The sequence below is a fragment of the Neoarius graeffei genome, chromosome 6 (genome assembly GCF_027579695.1).
Source record: "Neoarius graeffei isolate fNeoGra1 chromosome 6, fNeoGra1.pri, whole genome shotgun sequence".
NCBI classification, from domain to species: domain Eukaryota; kingdom Metazoa; phylum Chordata; class Actinopteri; order Siluriformes; family Ariidae; genus Neoarius; species Neoarius graeffei.
Window position 1 is genome coordinate 58,202,920 of NC_083574.1, and position 23,558 is coordinate 58,226,477.

The following is a 23,558-nucleotide window of genomic DNA, read 5'->3' on the forward strand; positions in this document are numbered from 1 at the left end:
AGTGTGATGAAATTCAAAGCAACCAATGGTATTAAACCTTGCTAATGCAAGCCTGATCTGATTATTGAAATTTCAGCCCTTTTGCTTTTCACTTGGATTCTTATCTCAAGGGGAAGCCATGGCGTTTTTGACACCCCCACCCACACACACAATACCACATGTGCACAACCTTACCTCCATTGTGAGCTTCAGCCTTAGTGGTTTTCATAGATCTTTATGATATTCTGACAACTACTTTCAAGTTCCATTGCCAGGCAGCTTTTTCAGAACTTAAAATGCTAATTTGATTTGAGAGCATTCTTTTATCTGGTACAGTCCCATATGTCTGTATGTTGACAGCTCGTGCTAGATTTACAGACAGTTCCTGCACAAGGGCTTGCAAGCCTAAAGCAATTAAGGAGTAGGAGAGAGAAGAGAAGGCAGAGGAGCTCAGTGATTGAATCGGATGAGAAAAGAGACAGGAGTGAGGAAGAAATTTTAGTTTCAACAAATTGGAACCAATCTTACAGAACTAAGAGCAGTTTTGAAGATTGCTGTGGAGATTAAATCCATGGGCAGCAAATTATTAGATTCTCTGTAATTAGGAAAGAATCACAAAGGAAAGCCTTTATAAGACAGAGTATAAGATTTATAATTGTGAGTGGCAACATAAAATAATATTATACAACAGAGATTCCCAGCTCTATACAACACTTTGCCCATACACCTGACCACAAAAATGCTCCTGCAATACACAGTAAGTCAGATCAAACTATCCATCCATCCACCCATTACCTGTAGCTGCTTATCCTTTGCAGGGTCACTGGCAAGCTGGAGCCTATCCCAGCTGACTATGGGCAAAAGGCAGGGTACACCATGGACAAGTCGCCAGATCATCGCAGGGCTGACACATAGAGAGACACAACCATTCACATTCACACCTACGGTCAATTTAGAGCCACCAATTAGCCTAACCTGCATGTCTTTGGACTGTGGGGGAAACCCATGCAGACACATGCATACTCCACACAGAAAGGCCCTCGTCGGCCACTGGTCTCGAACCCAGAACCTTCTTGCTGTGATATGACAGTGCTAACTGCTACACCACCATGCCGCCGTCAGATCAAACTATTAAAAAAGCAATTACAGATGTCATGCAATAAGTATATGGTATTAAAGTAATTGTTTTATTTATATTAATAAAAAAAGAGAAAGTGATCCAAAGTAATAAAATAAAACAGACTTAAACAAGTTGTTAAAGGAATGAACATATTTTAGCTACAATTTGCTTGTTAGGTTACTTTTGCTAGCTGCAGTTGTCAATAGTTGTAATCATGTGCATTTTGGATACTTAATTATTTCTTCAAGCTGGATTATATTTTATCCATCCATTATCTGCAGCCACTTATCCTGTATAGGGTCACAGGCAAGCTGAAGCCTATCCCAGCTGACTATGGGCAAAAGGCAGGGTACACCCTGGACAAGTTGCCAAGTTATCGCAGGGCTAACACATAGAGATAACCATTCACACTCACATTCACACCTACAGTCAATTTAGAGCCACCAATTAGCCTAACCTGCATGTCTTTGGACTGTGGGGGAAACCGGAGCACCCAGAGGAAACCTACACAGACATGGGGAGAACATGCAAACTCCACACAGAAAGGCCCCTGTCGGCCACTGGGCTCAAACCCAGGACCTTCTTGCTGTGAGGCAACAGTGCTAACCACTACACCACTGTGCCGCTCTGATTATATTTTATATAAAAATATAATATTATGTGTTTTTTTAAAAATATTTGCCCTATTTTGACATTGATTAAAAACAAACTATATCCCAATATAACAATATGCTATTGTATAATATGATGACTGTACCCATGGCAACTACATACTATATGTCTTTTTTGTTCCATATTTAATTTGTATATGATTACAATAGTATGTTCCACAATACTGAAATTGTTCAAAATATTGATGGACCTTCTCAAACAGTCCACTGGGTGGTTGTGGTTCAGTGTTCGTGTGTGGTTTTGTTGTCGTCGTCATTGTTGTTTTTTTTTCCAAGTTTGATGGGCTTGTTCTATATCCTCCAGGTTCCAGGCATGCCCCTTGTACCTCTGCATGAGAAGCTGTATCTAAAGAATGTCTCCACATTGGCAGTCTCTCTGGAGCTCACCCTGGCTGAGCCTTTTGGGCTCTGTGACTGTCCCAGTGATGACTCATTCACCTTCTCAAAGGTACACTTCTTCAAATAGAGTTCTTTGGCAGGGATGCCAACTTTCAGGAAGGGTTTGGCAGAAGATTAGTGAGGGGATGAGATTATTAGAGAAGGAAGTAAATGGAGCACAATAATCATTGTGGTTAAAAAAAAAAAAAGTTTACTGAGTTGGTACCTATCTTTGATATAGACCTTTGGTGTAGATGTCTTTTCACTAGTCACCATCACTTTGTGAGCGTGATTACAATCACTACCAAACCCTCAGTGTCTCTCATCTCTCTCTCTCATTATCTCTAGCCGCTTTATCCTTCTACAGGGTCGCAGGCAAGCTGGAGCCTATCCCAGCTGACCACGGGCGAAAGGCAGGGTACACCCTGGACAAGTCGCCAGGTCATCACAGGGCCGACACATAGACACAGACAACCATTCACACTCACATTCACACCTACGGTCAATTTAGAGTCACCAGTTAACCTAACCTGCATGTCTTTGGACTGTGGGGGAAACCGGAGCACCCGGAGGAAACCCACGCGGACACGGGGAGAACATGCAAACTCCACACAGAAAGGCCCTCGCCGGCCCCGGGGCTCGAACCCAGGACCTTCTTGCTGTGAGGCGACAGCGCTAACCACTACACCACCGTGCCGCCCCACCCTCAGTGTCATCATTTAAAAATTTGCTAACATGCAAGTATCATGCAAATTATTTTAGTAGACAGTTTCCTTTGATTGTTGTCTTGCATTAAATGACAGCGATAAGGCTGGTGCACTGTAATCCCTGGCTATTATGTGTATGATGTGTTATTGTGCAAACTCTTCTCTGGATTTTCCCTTACAGAAATATTGTGTACATTATTACATTTGTACAATGTACTCAGTGCATTGAGTATATACAGTATATGTACACTAGACATATATCCATAAATTCATTAAGTATAGTGCATACATGCATATTTTTATTTTTTAAATATTCTTGGCTGTTATAATAAACCACTTTTCTGGGAAGGATTTCCACTAGATTTTGGAGGGTGGCTGTGGGGATTTGTTCCTATTTTGCAGCAAGAGCATTAGTCAGGTCAGGCACTGATGTGGGGCAAGAAGGCCTGGTGCACAGACAGCATTCCAGTTCATCAAAAGTGGTTTTGAGATCAGGGTTCTATGAAGGCCACTCAAGTTCTTCCACACAAGTTTTGGAAAACCATGTCTTTATAAACCATGCTTTTTGCGCAGGGGCGTTGTTATGCTGGAACAGGTTTGGGCCTTTTAGTTTAGATTTTCAGTAAAGTGAATTCTTAATTTTACAGCAAAGACAATTCTGTGTTTCCAACTGTGTGGCAACATTGTGAGAAGGGCCCACATGTGGGTGTGAAGGTCAGGTCTCCACATAGTTTTGGCTATGTAATGTATTACATATTACATACTGTGGGAGAAACCGGAGCACCCAGAGGAAACCCATGCAGACACAGGGAGAACATGCAAAATCCACACAGAAAGGCCCTCATCGGCCACTGGGCTGGAACCCAGGACCTTCTTGCTGTGAGGCAACCGTGCTAATCACTACACCACCATGCCACCCGACATTAATGTAATTTAAAGAAAGGGGGTTTGACATTTATACTCAGACAAATGCCTGAAAAAACATCTATGCAAATTGTAGACTGGACTAAAATTTATTCATATACAAACCTAATTAACAATTTAATGTGCACCAAATACAATTTGACCTGAATAATAAGTTCCATAAAGTGAGCATGGTGGTGCAACATGCAACATTGCTGCCTTACAGACCTAGGTTCCGCAGTTTGATCCTGTGCTCAGGTTACAGCATGTAGATTTTTACATGTTCTCCTCATGTCAGTGTCAGCCCTCTGGGTTCCTCTTTGGCTGATAAATTGCCCCTAGGTGTGAATGTGCATGGCATTCCATTCAGTATGTGTCCCTGCTCCCAGACTCTAGATCCACCATAACCCTGATGAGGATAAAATAGTGACTAAAGATGAATGAATAAATGAATGGTAAGAATATGGTCATGAACCAATGCATAAAACAGTAAACTTTTTCTCGTTTGTAAGTTTTCCTTCCTTGCATTTCTTGTAATTATTTTTTATCCCCCTCTGGCCAAAAGGCCTGAAGGGGGATTATGTCGTGGCGAAGTCCATCCGTCCGTCCATCCCTGAAAGGTTTCTCACCTTCTGAAATCAACTCCTCTCACAATTTTTGGAGGAGTTTCATGAAACTTGGCAAAAGGCTTTGTTATAGGACAGTACGCATATTGCAATTTCGTTTGCAATATATTGTAGCGGGGGATATTGTGCTCTCAGAGCACTTTTGTTGAGATATTTTTAGGTGTTGTCAAAGTGTGAGACAGGACTCAAAAGTGTCTCATGCCAAACGTATGGGAGTTGTCCACCTTTTTAATTGGGCAGTAAGATTTCCAACTATTTAAGGAAAATAGTCAAAGGGCATGTTGGCAAACCCTGATGTTTGGGAGACCAAACTAGCACTGTAACAGCTTAAATAAACATGGGTTTTATTCAACATTGTGCATAAACTTATCCTGTCCATCATAATCAAAGGCAAATTCAACAAATATGAGCAATTACACTTCAAAAGTACATGATTAATAAATATTTCTTAGGTTAGAATTGAGTATTTCACCTTCTGAGTAAAAAAGCTTTTCTGAACTTTGTGAAAAGGGATTTAACTGAAATTAACTGAACCATTAATTAATCTAATTGTCACTCTTATTTCTCCTGTGTTGGTGTATGTAGAGTCTGGTGATGGGTATTGGTGCTGAAGCAGAGCTGTGGGTGCGTTTTGATCCTTTGTACCAGCTGGATTTAGTGAGCCGTGTGGCTGAGGAAGTGCTGGAGGTGAGCTACAGTGCACATCCTCAACGGGACACTGTGGCTCTGAAAGGAGAGGTACACTTTCCCAACCTACACTTCTCCAGCCACATGGTGGACTTTGGCTGCATCCCCAACTGCACAGAGGTCCAGCAGCAGCTTACCATGACAAACTCCAGCCTACTCCCTGTCATCTACCACTGGGCTTTTCTGCTGGACAAACAGCATTACCACATCTGGTAGGGACATCTTTCATGGTTATAAATGAATGGTGGAGTAAAAATTGCTAATGTTACTCAAAGTGAGAAAAAAACCCTCCAATAAGAACCAAGCCAAAATCGTTTTAATATTATTAATTTTTTTTCCTGGATGTGTTAACCCAAGAAGCCTATTATTGCTCATAAAGACTGAAATCTAATAATGCTTACATTATGCAAGACAGCATTATGCAAATCAGACTGTGTTCACTGAGCTATGAAAATTTGTGTTAGTTAGATTAGCATTTGTTTAACCTTATGCTTGTGTGTCCTTAAGATTATACCCAACCATTTGTGCCAGATCTGGCATCAACCATCCTCCCAAGAAACTCAGTCATCAGAAAGGAAGCTATAGTGGTGCTTGAAAGTTTGTGAACCCTTTAGAATTTTCTATATTTCTGCATAAATATGACCTAAAACATCATCAGATTTTCACACAAGCCCTAAAAGTAGATAAAGAGAACCCAGTTAAACAAATGAGACAAAAATATTATACTTGGTCATTTATTTATTGAAGAAAATGATCCAATATTACATATCTGAGTCGCAAAAGTATGTGAACCTCTAAGATTAGCAGTTAATCTGAAGGTGAAAATAGAGTCAGATGTTTTCAGCCAATGGGATGACAATCAGGTGTGAGTGGGCACCCTGTTTTATTTAAAGAACAGGGATCTATCAAAGCCTGATCTTCACAAGTTTGTGGAAGTGTACAGTATCATGGCACGAACAAAGGAGATTTCTGAGGACCTCAGAAAAAGCGTTGTTGATGCTCATCAGGCTGGAAAAGGTTACAAAACCATCTCTAAAGAGTTTGGACTCCACCAATCCATAGTCAGACAGATTGTGTATAAATGGAGGAAATTCAAGACCATTGTTGCCCTCCCCAGGAGTGGTCGACCAACAAAGATCACTCCAAGAGCAAGGCGTGTAATAGTTGGCGAGGTCACAAAGGACCCCAGGGTAACTTCTAAGCAACTGAAGGCCTCTCTCACATTGGCTAATGTTCATGAGTCCACCATCAGGAGAACACTGAACAATGGTGTGCATGGCAGGTGTTGCAAGGAGAAAGCCACTGCTCTCCAAAAAGAACATTGCTGCTCATCTGCAGTTTGCTAAAGATCATGTGGACAACCCAGAAGGCTATTGGAAAAATGTTTTGTGGACGGATGAGACCAAAATATAACTTTTTGGTTTAAATGAGAAGCGTTATGTTTGGAGAAAGGAAAACACTGCATTCCAGAATAAGAACCTCATCCCATCTGTGAAACATGGTGGTGGTAGTATCATGGTTTGGGCCTGTTTTGCTGCATCTGGGCCAGGACAGCTTGCCATCATTGATGGAACAATGAGTTCTGAATTATACCAGCGAATTCTAAAGGAAAATGTCAGGACATCTGTCCATGAACTGAATCTCAAGAGAAAGTGGGTCATGCAGCAAGACAACGACCCTAAGCACACAAGTCATTCTACCAAAGAATGGTTAAAGAAGAATAAAGTTGTTTTGGAATGGCCAAGTCAAAGTCCTGACCTTAATCCAATCGAAATGTTGTGGAAGGACCTGAAGCGAGCAGTTCATGTGAGGAAACCCACCAACATCCCAGAGTTGAAGCTGTTCTGTATAGAGGAATGGGCTAAAATTCCTCCAAGCCAGTGTGCAGGACTGATCAACAGTTACCGGAAATGTTTAGTTGCAGTTATTGCTGCACAAGGGGGTCACACCAGATACTGAAAGCAAAGGCTCACATACTTTTGCCACTCACATATGTATTGTTGGATCATTTTCCTCAATAAATAAATGACCAATTATAATATTTTTGTCTCATTTGTTTAACTGGGTTCTCTTTATCTACTTTTAGGTCTTGTGTGAAAATCTGATGTTTTAGGTCATATTTATGCAGAAATATAGAAAATTCTAAAGGGTTCACAAACTTTTAAGCACCACTGTAGCTTCTTCCTCCATAAAATGCACTATTTTATTCGGTGATTCATTATTTTATAGCTTGTTTTATGGGTTTTTATCTGCTTTCTCATACCAGTACATGTGTCCCTTATATATTGCTCTTTACGGGATGAATACAGCATTATTTTGCACTGTGTACTGTGCTATGGAGGTGGATCAGTATATCCATACAGGATACAATGCAAAGACTTGCAGGGACACACTGACAGCCAAACAGCTAAGACACTGGACATTTAGAAGTCTAGGCACACTTGTTTCTTCCTGTCTCTTAAAGCAGCATTATACCAGAGTTTTAATTAAAATATCACATGACAGTCTTGCTCATTGGGGATAGATTAGGGATAAACTTAGCTCATGTTTAAAGTTTAATTTTCTGTAAAGCTGCTTTGTGACAATGTCTATCGTGAATAGCACTATAAAAACTTGACTTGACTCCCATTCAGAGTCTGCACCTAGTTTCCCAGTTACAGCACTATGCAACTCTGGTGGTCTATCCCAAAGACCTCTCATGAGAACTGTGTAATGCTTTTTGACAGAGCGAAATCTGTGTAATACTTTAAGATATATTGAGAACTGTGTAACGCTTTATGGGACCACATCACACATTAGCAACTATGGGACTTCAGTATTCTCAGTACAGACATCATGGCTTTTACTCGTTGGTGAGGGCTAGTAAAGATAAAAGGTTGCAAGACAGATGCTGAGCTGAGCATGCGTGTATCCTTCAGTTTCATGGCTAAAAGGAAAACAATAATACGACAGCAGAGTGTATGTCCCTGCTGATCTTATTTATGAAATATTTTGACATATGCTCAAAACATATTGGTGTTATCCCTGTCTCATGGAAATTTGCATTTTTTTCCAGATGACAAAAGATGTCTAACCTCAGTCCCATCTCAGGCTTGTATGCAAACAAATAAATTCATCTTGCGCCAAAACTTTTTCGTCATTGTTTGCCAATCTCACGCCAAATAACCCTTGGAAAGTTGTAACTTTCCAAACCTATCTCAGCTAGCTTCTATGAACCAAATTCCAAAAAAGTTGAGATGCTGTGTAAAACATAAATAAAAACTTTACACACACACACACACACACACACACACACACACACACACACACACTCATTTTGAGCTTGATGCCAGCAACACATTTCAAAAAAAGTTGGGACAGGGGGATGTTTATCAGTGTTGCATCACCTCTACTTTTAACAACATCCTGTAAATGTTTAGGAATTGAGGAGACCAATTGGTGTAATGTTGAAAGTGAATTGTCATCCCCTTCTTGCCTAATAGACAATTTCAGTTGCTCAGCAGTTCAGGGTCTCCTTTGTCATGTTGTGCACTTCATAATGCGCCAAATGTTTTCAATGGGAGACAGGTCTGTATGTCAGACAGGCCAGTTTAGCATGCAGACTCTTAATGCAGAGCCATGCAGTTATAATATGTGCAGAATGTTGTTTGGCAGTTTCTTGCTGAAATAAGCAGGGCCTTCCCTGAAAAAGATGTCATCTGGATGGCAGCATGTTGCTCCAAAACCTGTGCATATCATTCAGTATTAATGGTGTCTTCCCAGATGTGCAAGCTACCCATGTCATATGCACTCATGCACCCCCATACCATCACAAATGCTGGCTTTTTTGTATGCTGTTGTGAGCTGGATGGTCCCTCTCCTCTTTAACTCGCAGGACGCAGTGTCCATGATTTTCAAAAAAGAATTTCAATTCATCAGACCACAGGACAGTTTTCCCACTGTGCCTTAGTCCATTGAAAATGAGCTTGGGTCCAGAGAAGATGGTGGTGTTTCTGGATATTGTTTATATATGGTTTTAACTTGCATTTGTAGATGCAGTGATGAACTGTGTTCAAAGGTTATAGTTTTCAGAAGTGTACCTGAGCCCATGCAGCAAGTCCCACTACAGCAGGGGTACTCAATAGGCGGACTCCAGTCCGGATCTGGACCCAAACGTAATGAAATTCGGACTGAGATGAAATTCAATATTCTAATTTCATCATAGTGATCCAAGTGAGATTTCAATGGCGCGTGATTATGCTCTATATCTTTTTTCCCCTACTGGATGCAATTCCGATCATATATTTACCTCGTGCCCAATCCAATGTCCAATCAGCAGATGTGTATTATAACATCACTATGACAACTCTGTTACCGCGAGCCCTGCGCATGTTTTTCCCCACCGCTGTCTGTGGATCACGCAAGTCACCATTCACTACAACGCGGGCAGATTTGCAAACGGTACCTGTTTGTTTAGCAAGCAAAAATCATGGCGTGCTCCAAACGACAAAAAGCAAAAGGTGGATTCTGAAAATCGTGAATTTAAGTTGGAGCGGACCGACAAATATGCATTTGTGCTGCCTGTGGGGAGCACAAAACCAACGTGTTTAATTTGTAATGAGACAGTTACCCTTGTCAAAAGTGGAAACGTGAAATGTCAGTACGAAACAAAACATGGCCACTTTGAGCAGAATTACCCACAAAACTCCAAGGTAAGGACCAGAAAGATAAGCCAAATGCAAGCATCATACCAAGCAACACGCAGTGTGATAGGTCAGCCACACAACAGGAGCGTGCAACTGAAGCCTCACTGCGAGTGGCATGGGTCTTAGGCAAGCACAAAAAAAAACATTCACTGACACGGAAATCGTGAAGGAGTGCATGAATGAAGTAGCAATCGCTGTTTGAGGGAAATCAGAGAGATGACATAATACAAAAAATAAATCAAATACCCCTCTCTGATTCCACTGCAGTAAGACGAACTGAAATCCTTACTGATGATTTAGTAGACCAAATGGAATCTGCTGTTAAAAAGGCTAAATGCATATCACTGGCTTTGGATGAATCCACAGACAACACAGATAATGCCCAACTTCTGGTGTTTGTCAGATTTTTTGATGAAGAGAAGGGGGAATTCTTTGAAGATGTGTTAGGCCTCACGACCCTTGATGGGCACACAAGAGGGGATGATATTTATGAAGCAGTGATGGAGATGTTGAGAGTCCGAGAGATAGACCTGAAGCACGTTTCAATTGCTACTGATGGAGCCCCAAGTATGACTGGGAGAGACAGGAGATTAGTGTCCCGCTTAAAAGCTCATCACCCTGACCTCATAGCATACCACTGTGTCATTCATCAGATGGTTTTGTGTGCCAGCCTTGGAGAGAAGTTTTCAGAAGTCATGACAACAGTAATGAGACTTGTCAATTTTTTGAGGGCATCATCTGCTCTGCAGCATCGCTTGCTGTGCTCATTCCTCACAGAGGTTAATGCAGAATTTATTGATTTGCTTCTTCACAACAATGTCAGGTGGCTTAGTACTTAGGCAAAGTACTGGAGCGGTTTTGGACACTACGGAAAGAGCTAGAAATGTTTGTTGGATCAGAAGAGTCCAAAAGCAAAACAATTTGTGGAATTCCTGCAAAACAATGAAAAAAAATGGAAATTGCTGCATTTCTATCGGATATTACTTGCTATCTCAATCTGAATTTGAAGCTCCAGGGCAAAAATAACACCAGTGTGTAACCTCATGTCAGCTATTCATGCTTTTCAAAGGAAACTGGAAATATTCAGAAGTGACATACAGGAGGAGGACCTGCTTCACTTCCCAAAACTGAAAAGTCAAGCTTCAGGAAGACACCATCACAATTATGCTGAATTCCTGGACAAATTGATTGAAAATTTTGAAACCCTCTTTGGAAATTTCACTTTGGGAAAACAAGTCTTACTGTGCATTGAAAATCCATTCATGGTTTAAAAAAAAAAAACAGAATTCTCAACTGAAGCCCTGAAGGTCTGCCCATGGGCTAGTGCTGCTTCCCTTCAATCAGAGCTGATTGAGCTTAAGGAAAACCTTGCACGTGAGCAATTCCAGCGTTATGGACGTGACACTTGAACTCAAAATGGCAACAAATGACCCAGTGCATGTTTTATTGTCTCCCAGTATTTAAACAGGTGTTGCATATTTTAAGGCTGTACCATACTGGAGAAGTGATAGAACAAGAACAATTCCCATAGTACATCTAGGGCATGCCAGAAAATGCCAATAAAAGATGCGTTATGGATGTGACAGAAAAAGTATCACTTTTCTTGGGTTACTGTACATTTTTATCAAACTCTGTGAAATTGTAAACCTAATGTCGAAATGGAGATATCCATTTGATAGAGGGGTCCAAGGTGAATATTAAAAAATCTTTGTTTAAAATATTTTGTATTTCGCGCAGAGTTTCGGAAGGAAAAGTCAGCGTTATGGATGTGACGAAATTCCGTTATGGATGTGACACGTCTGAAATAGACATGGCATATGTTTAGAAAATCAGCAATTTAACCACCATAACCCTTTGAAAAACTCTCTAAATATCAGCTAAAACTATCAAAGTTCTTAAATAATATTTAGGATGGCTATTGTTTTGCGGATTTTAGCATACATTTCTGTGGCTTGTGGCAATAATATAGAATTGTACATGATCAAAGTTGATTTTAGCTTGGGGTTTACATTATAAGAAAGAAAGACTGACAGTGACATATTAGGTTGGTTACAAATTGGTTCAACTTATTCACATCTGTAAAATACAGGCCTAGGTGATATCTCTGGGAGTGGTTTTGATGTATTACATGTTGCTTTATTTTTGCATGGTGAGGTTGACATTTACATGGAATTGCCCACTGCAGGAATCTGTCTGACCCTGCCACCTTTTGGACTAAGATGGTCCCTGGAGCAGGTGTCCCCATCTTGCAGGAAATGGCCCTTCAAATTCTCACCATGTTCCCTTCAACATACTGTTGTGAGTCTGCCTTTTCAACTATGAATATGTTGAACAAATACAGGCGCACACTCACTAATGAACATTTACACCAGTGTCTATGCCTGGCCCTCACACCTTTCATGCCCAAGTTTAAAGAACTGGTGGCACAAAAAAGGTGTCACCTTTCACACTGATATGGACAGAACATATCACATTTTGTGCATAGTTCAAATAAACGTTTTTGTGGATTTACTGCCTTTTTTGTTCAGAGTTCTAATTTTGGAATTAAATAGGCACTATACCAGACCCTGAACAGATTGGAAATTTGGTGAGTGGACCTTTTGAGTTTCTAATTGAGTACCCCTGCACTACAGAATCGTGACTGTTTTTGATGTAGTGTTGCCTAAAGTCCCAAAGATCACAGATATCCAGTGTTGGTTTTCAGGCTTGTCTACGGTGTACAGAGACTTCTACAGATTCTCTGAATCTTTTGATATGTACTGTAGATGATATCCCCAAATTATTTGCAGTTTTACATTGAGAAACGTTATTCTTAACTCCTTGCACTATTTTCTCATGCAGTCTTTCACAGAGTGGTAAACCCCTTACTGTCTTTACTTCTGAGAGACTCAGCCTCTCTGGGATGCTAGTTTTATATTGTATTGACCTGTAAATAATGTTTGACCAGGTGTAACAACTCTTTACATCTGGACAACAATGAGGAACTGGAGACTGGCACTACAATTCAAGGTGTATTTTTATTATTATTTTCACTTTTCAGTGACTACTACACTGTACATGCATAAACAGACCTGTTAGGGGTGGTGGGAATGTGGTGAGATTAGGATCCAGAAGCAGAACACACAGACAGTAATCCAATAAATAATGTGATTTAATCCAGGGAAAGGGCGTGGCAAAAAGGTAAAACAAACCATATATAAAAAAAAAAACAAATAGCAAAAAATAGTCCAGGGAAAAAAAAAAGACAAAACTTGACAAAAAACAAGGTGGGCAAGGACAAAAACGCTAGTGCAAAAGACATGAAAAATAGTCCAGACAAAAAAAAAAAGACAAAAACACTAGCACAAAAAAAAAAAAAAAACCATGAAAAAAGACAAAACATTAGTGCAAAAACCGTGACAAGAACAAGCAGGCTAGACAGCAAAAAAAAAAAAAAAAGCCAAGAAGCATAAAGGGCACAGAAACAGCAAGAAAAACTGATGAGACGTTCTGGCAAAGTCCCTGTCTGATAGTGATGTGTCGGTCGCGAACGATCCGGTTCAAAGAGCCGGCTCTTTGAAGTGAACGACGGGAGCCGGCTCTTCGGTGGGAGCCGAGTTGGGGAGCCGAATTAGTTTTTTGTCCTTAGGTGCCTCAGAGAGAGAGAGACAGAGTTCAGCTCAGCTGAAGGATGATTGTCTATTTGACAACCATGTTTTGTTGCCGTGAATTCCTAAAGCTCATGATATAAATTGTCGCTCATAAATTGACAAGTTCGGTCGGCAACCGCCTTGGCATGGCCAGATTAATCTGCGGTATACAACGAGACAGCAGTCATTATAACAGAAGCATATTTGCTGTTCCAGCAGCTTCTCATTACTGGTGGAGCAGAGTGCGGCACTTTTTTCTCTTTTTACATGCGCTCAAGGTGCCACTCAGCCTTTTTTATTTATTTATTTATTTTGTGGCATGGGCGGCACGGTGGTGTAGTGGTTAGCGCTGTCGCCTCACAGCAAGAAGGTCCTGGGTTCGAGCCCCGGGGCCGGCGAGGGCCTTTCTGTGCGGAGTTTGCATGTTCTCCCCGTTAGACCCCGAAACCGCCATTTAGAATTTGAGCCGCCGCCAGCCAATAATTTTGTAAGCCAATTTGAGCCGCTATCTAATAAAATTTGGCTGAGCCACTAAGAATTGTGTACATCAAATAATTGGTTTATCCACATCATGAGCTACAAGAAAAGTGACACAAACATGATCAACTGTACACACTAGTAGTAACACAATAGAGACGTATAGGCATACACTGTAGAGATTTAGAACTGATATCACAGCACAGAGAGCCACCACAAGCTTGCCGTTGTGACTACCTGTCTGGCTTCCCGCCCCTCACACCGTTACCACGATACACTGGGGAACCCGGGAACCCACCCAGAGCATCAATCGACTCCGATATCGACAAGATGGCTGCATTCTTTGCCGCTGCTGAGGGAAAGTGTAAAGGTATTTTTTTTGTTTGTTTGTTTCACATACTTCGAGATTGATAAAAAAAAAAAAAGTACTCCACCACTCTACTTTCATCATAGTAAGATAGCTGCCAGTCCTTCACTGGTCATTGCTAGTGAGAGTAGATAGCTAGATGCCTTCCTCGAACAATCCAGATTAGCTTATTATTAGCATTGAACTACAATCTTGCTAGATTTATATTTACAATGAAGTAAGAGACCAGGGGACCTGTGGTAATTTGCTATTTATTCCCCCCATTTGTTTAATCCGTTCGCCCGGATATATGCCACACAGTGACGTCCAGTATCAGCCATTTGTAGCCATAAACATTTTGGTGGCTGCAGCAGCCATTAAGGTTTTGGCTGAGTCAGCTAGCCAGCCAATAATTTCATCAGCCAGCCATTATCCTGAAAACAAACGGCTTCGGGGTCTACTCCCCGTGTCCGCGTGGGTTTCCTCCGGGTGCTCCGGTTTCCCCCACAGTCCAAAGACATGCAGGTTAGGTTAACTGGTGACTCTAAATTGACCGTAGGTGTGAATGTGAGTGTGAATGGTTGTCTGTGTCAGCCCTGTGATGACCTGGCGACTTGTCCAGGGTGTACCCCGCCTTTCGCCCGTAGTCAGCTGGGATAGGCTCCAGCTTGCCTGCGACCCTGTAGAAGGATAAAGCGGCTAGAGATAATGACATGAGATTTTGTGGCATTTTGTTCAAGGTCGAGTGTGAAATAAAGCCATAAAAGATAAACAGTTGATGTCTTCTGTGTATTTTATATTGGTAATATAACACAGTTTTGCATTATGTTTGTGAGAAAATAATTTATTAATTGGTAAGTAAGTTTTATTTCTATAGCTAGAACATTGTTACACTGCTATACTTTACAAAGCTTTACAATGGCTACAAAAACTAAAAAATAAAATGGAAAACATCCTATTGATAAAATATAAATAATAATGTAATTAATTAACTAGTTAATTGCAGCAATTAAATCAAAAATAAAATCTCAGGAGCCGTTTGGGAGCCGAAAGAGCCGGCTCCTTATAGTAAGAAGAGCCAAAAGAGCCGGCTCCCGAAAAAGAGCCGAAATTCCCATCACTACTGTCTGAGAATGGCGTTTTTATAGACAGCAGAGAAAACCAGGAAGTGAATGCAAGCAAAATGGAATTACCGTCCCGGATCCTGATTAGTGCTGACCTGGGAAATAAGTAATCTCTGGAGTGGAAGTATGGGGCAGAGCATGACAAGACAAGACCACACATGTTGGGGAACACAGTTCGTTCGTTCGCTTGCTTGCTTGCTTGCTTTCTTTCTTTCTATCTCTCACTGCTGGCCATCTGAAAGACGTACAGAGACACATGTTAATAGACAGCCAGTAATTAGGCACAGATGTAACTCATCATGTTACCTACTGGTTTAACCTGACACCTCACCGTTCACAGCTGATGCTCAACCACACCCTTGCTGCCACAATACTCAATCGTGTTACTGACCTGTTGCCAAATAACTATTTTTTTTAACATTACACAACTTTTCCAGTCTTTTGTTGTCCCTCTCCCAACTTTTTTGAAACATGTTGCTGGCACTAACTTAAAAAAAATAAGCATACACTTTTTAAAAAAAATTATAAGATTTATCAGTTTTAACATTGAATACGGTGTCTTTTATACAACCCCAAATCAGAAAAAGTTGGGACAGAAATTGAAATTAAAACTTAAAGATTTTTAAATAATCTTTTACCTGTATTGCACTCAAAACAATGCAACATCACATTATTTGATGTTTTACTGCATGAACGTTCTTGTATTGTAGTGCTTGACAAAGGTTTTCCAAAATAATCCCAAGCCCATGTGGTTATATCAGTTATAGATGAATGACAGTTCTTGATGCAGTTCCATCTGAGGAATTGGAGATAATGGGTGTTCAGCTTAGGCTTGCACCCTTGTCCTTTACACACCAAAATTCCTCTAGATTCCTTGAATCGTTTTATGATGATATACACCTTAGAGAGTGAAATATCCAAATCCATTCATATCTTTCTTTGAGGAACATTGTTTTTAAACATTTTCAAAAATTCTCATTAATTTGTTGAAAAACTGGACATCCTCTGCCCATCTTCACTCCTCAAAGACTAGGCCTTTCCTGGTTGCTGATTTTGTACCAAATCATGATTACAGTCATCTGCTGACCTCACCTGTTTCAAATCACTATTTAATTGTTTTACCTCATTACTAGTCCTAAATTGTCCCATCCCAACTTTTTTGGAATGTTTTGCATTGAAACGTATATGAACCACTGAAATAAAGTTGACCAGACAAAACAAGAAATATCTTGGGTTCATACTGTCTTCAATGAAATACAAATCAACATATATTTAGAAGCCACTGCTTTCTTTTTTTATTTGCATTTTCCATACTATCATAACTTTATCTGATTTGGGGTTGTAATATTTTCCATGTTTTGCAAATCATCGTATTCTGTTTTTATTCACGTTTTACACAGTATCCCAACTTTTTAGGAAAAGGGTAATAAATTACACTGCCCATTGTATATGTAGGTGCAATTGCGTTATTAAATTAATCTCATACAATCAGTCTCATTAAATATTAGTTTGTTAATTTTACTAATCAATATTTATATTAATTATTAAATTAATGAATGAATTACTCTAGTGATACACTAGATGGGCGGCACGGTGGTGTAGTGGTTAGCGCTGTCGCCTCACAACAAGAAGGTCTGGGTTCGAGCCCCGTGGCCGGCGAGGGCCTTTCTGTGCGGAGTTTGCATGTTCTCCCCGTGTCCGCGTGGGTTTCCTCCGGGTGCTCCGGTTTCCCCCACAGTCCAAAGACATGCAGGTTAGGTTAACTGGTGACTCTAAATTGACCGTAGGTGTGAATGTGAGTGAGAATGGTTGTCTGTGTCTATGTGTCAGCCCTGTGATGACCTGGCGACTTGTCCAGGGTGTACCCCGCCTTTCGCCCGTAGTCAGCTGGGATAGGCTCCAGCTTGCCTGTGACCCTGTAGAACAGGATAAAGTGGCTAGAGATAATGAGATGAGATGAGATACACTAGATCAGTGAAGGCAATGTGAATTCTTTGATGGCAGAGGAAAGCTTCAGGTAATACTGCAGCAAAGCAGACAAGACAGTTTCTTGTAAATATGTAACTTATTAAAATGATGAAATCAAGTGAGGATAATACTGGTCAGGTACATTCAATAATACTAGCAACAGTTTAACAACCAAGGCACAAAATGGTGATATGAGGTAGTAATATTATGTCTGTAAATGTGGGAGTAAGTGTGTGTGTGTGTGTGTGTGTGTGTGTGTGTGTGTGTGTGTGTGTGTGTGTGTGTGTGCAGGCTAATGGTTAACAAAGGGTTGTATGCTAAGTGAGGGAGGGAGATGTTGTCTGTTTGCGTGTAAATGAGAGAATGAGCGTCTGGGTGTGTACAATGGCGCGGCTGCATGCTGAGTGAAAGTAGGAGGAAGGGAGAGAGAGGAGGAGAGGGAGGAGACAAGAGAGTTTGAGTAAAGCGTGTGCAAAAGGTATTGAGGTATTTCACTCACGTGACCAAGTCATGTGACACTGCCATTTTGGACGGCACGGCTCGAATCAGTTTGAATGCGAGGAAGGCGACAAACGAAAAACATAAAAGAAAAAGGAGCGAGATGCAGAAAACACCTTCACTATCCAGCGACGTAGGGCATTTACAGGGTGAGCAGAGGGAGAGGTATTTGCAAAAATTGAGGTTAGCGGGCTTAGAGAACGACGTTTACCTGCTTCCACCAGGATTGTTCACTGACAGCTAAGATTTGTTCACATTTTCATTTACTTTCGGTCCTCAGGATAAACAAAATGTTATTAAATGTCATTGAAATAACTTCTTAGTCTGTTGAGACATGGCCCGTTATAAGTTTTTCCTTTACTGTATTTACTAGTTTACTGAGTGCGCTCCGGGGCGGGCTGGCTGGCTGGCTAGCTAGCGCTCCGGGGCTAGCTAGCGCTCCGGAGCCGGCTGGCTGGCTGGCTAGCGCTCCGGGGCCGGCTAGCTAGCTAGCGCTCCGGGGCCGGCAGGCTAGCGCTCCGGGGCCGGCAGGCTAGCGCTCCGGGGCCGGCAGGCTAGCGCTCCGGGGCCGGCTGGCTAGCGTTCCGGGGCCGGCTGGCTAGCGCTCCGGAGCCGGCTGGCTGGTGCTCCGGAGCCGGCTGGCTGGCTGGCTAGCGCTCCGGGGCCGGCTAGCTAGCTAGCGCTCCGGGGCCGGCAAGCTAGCTAGCGCTCCGGGGCCGGCAAGCTGGCTAGCGCTCCGGGGCCGGCAGGCTAGCGCTCTGGGGCCGGCAGGCTAGCGCTCCGGGGCCGGCTGGCTAGCGCTCCGGGGCCGGCTGGCTAGCTAGCTAGCTAGCGCTCCGGGGCCGGCTGGCTGGCTAGCTAGCTAGCGCTCTGGGGCCGGCTGGCTCAGTAAACTAGTAAATCCAGTAAAGGAAAAACTTGAGACTGAAAGGTTTTAACAGTCATCCAAATGACTGACCGTAAACATTGCTACAGTAATATACCAGCTACTGTTGTTGACATTAGCTAGCTTGCCGTCCAAAATGGTGGACACCGGGGCGTCACGTGACCCTGTGACGTCAGGTGAAATACCTCAATACACCAGTGAGTGGAATGTTTGCTAAAGGTGGGGGAGGGGCCATAGGCGACAGTGCTCTGATGACATGTCTGAGGTGTGACGGTATGTAAAAGAGGGGCCATAGGCACTCTGTGTGACTGATTAGACAAAGGATTTTAACAAAAGGACTAGCTTAGTTATCCAATGATCTAATCTTCAGTACTGAAGTTTCCATGACAACACCGCTCACGGAGCAGGATGAAAAACACGGAGTGGATTTCAGTCTACTTCGGCCAATACAGAGACTCACTGCTTCATCTAATATCAAAATTGAACTGTTTAATGTACAATCTCTCACAAACAAATCTTGCCTCATACACGACCACATTCTGGACAAGTGTTTGGTTCTGATATGCCTTATGGAAACCTGGCATCGACCAGATGTTTTTCCTGTTCTAAATGAGACCTGCCCTCCTGGCTATTGCTACCTCCAGAAAGCCCGCAGCACGGGTCGTGGTGGTGGTCTGTCAGTCATCTACCACAGTGGTCTGGATTTGTCTCCTCGGCCCCTGCCTGAGCTATCTTCTTTTGAATGCCTGGCATTTAAATGTAAGCCCCCCCTTCCCCATGGCAATACTTTCTCATTTACCAGCCACCCAAATCAAACCCAGACTTCATCTCTGAGATGAGCAACCTTCTCTCAACATTTTGTATAACCTCTACCAATATTATAATACTTGGAGAGATGAACATCCATGTTAATACCCCCTCCTGCAGCTGAATTTCTGAAATTATTGGACTGTTTTAACCTCAGACAACTTGTTGATGTCCCCACACACACTGAGGGACATACTCTTGATCTGGTCATCACTGATTCTGCCACTCTTAGCAATCTACTTGTGCACGATCTAGGTGTGTCCAACCACAAGGCCATCTCCATGGAGTTGCCATTATTATGCCCCCTTATCAAGTCCAAACCCAAAAACTGCTTTCAAAAATGTAATAACTTCAACCCAGAAACTATGACAGTTGATCTCCAGCATCTTCGTCATAGAGACTTTTCATCAGCCAATGACGCAGTGAATTACAATAAAACCTTGAGCAACATTCTGTATCTCTATGCTCCTGTCAAAACCAAAACAGTCACCTTCTCTCACTCAGCCCCCTGGTTCACGAGTGAGCTATGGAAAATTAAGGCAGATGGGTGTGCTCTTGAGTGGCATTATAAAGCTTCAATTCTTACAGTTCACAAGTGAGCATATCAGGAGCACCAAAAGGCCTACTCAAAGTCCCTTAGAGAGGCATGGTCACAGTTCTACTCAAATGTCATCAAAAATAGTCTTGGAAATTCCAAGCAGCTATTCTCCACTATCAATCATCTTCTCAAACCACAAACCCCTTCACTTACAGAAACTACAGAAGAACACTGTAATAACTTTATGGCCTTCAAAACAAAATTTGATTAAATTCATTCTGTTCTTTCTGGTTCCTCCACTCTACCTGCCCCAACTGCCTACTCACAGTTTGAGATCTCCCAGGCCCTTAACTGCTTCCCAGAAATTTCACAACAAGAGGTTGAAGAGATCATCAGGAGAATGAAACCCTCCACCTGTGCCCTTGATCCCTTTCCGACAGCCCTAGTGAAAGCAAATATCTCTGCCATAAGTTCCTTGATCACCATTGTGATAAACCACTCCTTTCAGGCTGGCAATATTCCATCTGCTCTAAAAGCCACTATAAATCAGACCACTTCTCAAAAAAACCCTCTCTTCATCCAGAAGTGTTTGCCAATTGCAGGCCCATTTCTAATCCCCCATTCCTTGCCAAAGTCCTGGAAAAAGCAGTTGCCCACCTTCAGGACTACCTCATGCACAACAACCTTTTTGAAAAAAATTCAGTCTGGTTTCTGCTCTGCCCACAGCAGAGAAACAGCTCTGGTTAGAGTTACAAGTGACCTACTGATGGCAGCTGACGCTGGCTCACCTTCCCTCCTCATTTTTCTTGATTTGCCTGCTGCATTTGACACTGTTGACCATGGTATACTCCTCAACCAGCTACATCACACCATTGGACTCACTGGCATGGCCCTTAACTGGTTTCAATCTTGCCTCACTGACAGAACAGCGTACATTTCCTTTGGAAATGCAAGATCCTGGACACACACTGTCACCTGCAGGGTCCCCCAGAGGTCAGTCCTTGGCCCCATCCTGTTCACTCCATACATGCTCCCCCTTGGTCATGTCATTAGCTGCCATGGAATTTCATTTCATTGCTATGCTGATGACACACAACTTTATATAAAAACAGATACACATTCCTCTGCAGCTTCATCATCGTCATCATTATCCTTTCTATCTATACTTACTGCCTGTCTGGACAAGATAAAGGTGTGGATAAATCACAACTTTCTCCAGCTGAACAGCTCCAAAACTGAAGCAGTCTTGGTTGGCACCCCACACCCGATCCAGTGATCCTCCATAACCAGTACTATATTCACTGACCACGATATTCCCATCTCCTCATTAGTTACCAACCTTGATGTAAAATTTGACCCTCAGCTCACCTTTGAAGCCCATATCAAACAACTTTGCAAGATCTGTTTCTACCATCTCAGAAATATTGCCAAACTCAGTCCCACTCTCACCTTATCAGAAAAGCTAGTCCACACTTTTGTCTCCTTCAGGCTGGATTACTGCAATGCACTTCTCATTGGGATCCCTAGCAAGAATCTTCAAAGACCATAATACATTCAGAACAGTGCTGCAAGGATCCTGATGAGAGTGCGAAAATATGAACACATCACACCCATTCTCCATTCACTTCACTGGCTCCCTGTCTCTGCCAGGATTGAATACAAGGTCTCCCTCCTTACTCACCAGTGCATCTATGGAAATGCCCCCATCTACCTGAAAGAATTACTCACCCCACTAACCTCAATGCGACCTGTCTGCTCTACCCACTCAAATCGCCTCCGCCACCCAGGACTAAGCTCAGTACCATGGGTGATCAAGCCTTATGTTCTGCCGCCCCTTGCCTATGGAATGCCCTCCCTGACCATTTGAAGGTACCACAGACTACTGAGAGTTTTAATTAAAAAAGAACTTAAAACATTTCTTTTGAGCAGAACATATGATTTTTAATTATGCTTTATCTCTGCTCATTTTATGATGTTGTTTTTATCTGCCTTTTTAATAATGTGCTACAAAGATCTTGTAGCACTTTGAGATTTGTTCTAAATGTGAAGAGTGTTACAAATCTCATCTCATTATCTCTAGCTGCTTTATCCTGTTCTACAGGGTCGCAGGCAAGCTGGAGCCTATCCCAGCTGACTATGGGCGAGAGGCGGGTCGCCAGGTCATCACAGGGCTGACACATAGACAACCATTCACACTCACACCTACGGTCAATTTAGAGTCACCAGTTAACCTAACCTGCATGTCTTTGGACTGTGGGGGAAACCGGAGCACCCGGAGGAAACCCACGCGGACACGGGGAGAACATGCAAACTCCACACAGAAAGGCCCTCGCCGGCCACGGGGCTCGAACCCGGATCTTCTTGCTGTGAGGCGACAGTGCTAACCACTACACCACCGTGCCGCCAGCGTTACAAATAAAATATATTATTATTATTATTATTATTATTATCTTCTTCTTGAAGGGTGTGAACCAATACTTTGTGACATGGTTGGCATACAAGAGCATTGCTGGATCACCAGTGAAGACATCTCAGAATATTGGTCTAATGACCATCAACTTCTTTTTACCTATGCCTCTGCAACCCAGGCAAGAGTAGGAGGAGTAGGAATCTTAATTAAGAAGAAATATGTTAATGCATACAGATGCACTGAAAAAATCTCTGAACACATAATTCTAGTCTCTTTCAATGGCAATCCTGCTACTGTTATTGTAGTAGCATATGAATGAATGAATGAATGAATGAATGAATGAACCCTTTATTGTCACTAGTCACAAGTACCAGCGAAATTGGCCATCAACCCGTCCATACATATACACATACATACAATTGACACAGGGGGAGTAGACAGGACAGGAGGACAGGAAGACAGGGATGAAAAATGCAGAGTAACATGAGGGGAGGGGAGGAGAAAAAAACAACCCCCACACTATGCTCCTGTGGGGAGTACAGTGTGAGAACATTTAAAAAAACACCTCAGCACATAAGCAAAAAATAACGCAGTACACTTTACAACATGAAAACTCGGGACTTGAGGGGGGAGCGGCAGAGGTATAGGTAACCCAGTGCAAACAAGCAGTCAGGTCTGCAGCCATGACGGCGCTCCCCCAGCTTGTCACGCTGGGGTAAAAAGCGGCAACCGCGGGAAGTGGGGGAAGGAATGCAAGAGCATCTCACTGCAGTGATCTTCAGGGGGAGTTGTTGTTCCAGCAACGGCCTTGGCCAAGGCCAGTGCTGTCTGAGGGAGCTGAAAGCAGATAAGATTGGGATTGTTTGGTCTTGGGGCGAGTAGACACATTCTTTTACACAACCACTCTGTTTGTCCATTCTGGTCTCTGAATCGATCCATTTTCCTTTGCAAAGCCAAAAGCTTCTCCATGATGCTATCCATGTTACGGTTCAAGTTCTGAATAGCCACAGTCTCATACGCTCCAACGGAGGTGCCAGATGTGTCTGAAAAGGACAAATTTTATGCCAGTCTAAAATGCTGAATGAATGAATGAATGAATTTATTTTATTTCGAACATGT

General features: G+C 42.3%; 1 protein-coding gene across 1 annotated transcript in view; it reads left to right on the forward strand.

Moving 5' to 3' along the window:
• The window catches only part of LOC132888301 (hydrocephalus-inducing protein homolog), a 245,581-nt gene that overhangs the window by 79,229 nt on the left and 142,794 nt on the right, over positions 1-23,558 (forward strand). The window contains 2 exon segments of the mRNA XM_060924370.1: positions 2,075-2,218; positions 4,970-5,283. Of these exon segments, the coding sequence (XP_060780353.1) occupies positions 2,075-2,218; positions 4,970-5,283 (458 nt within the window).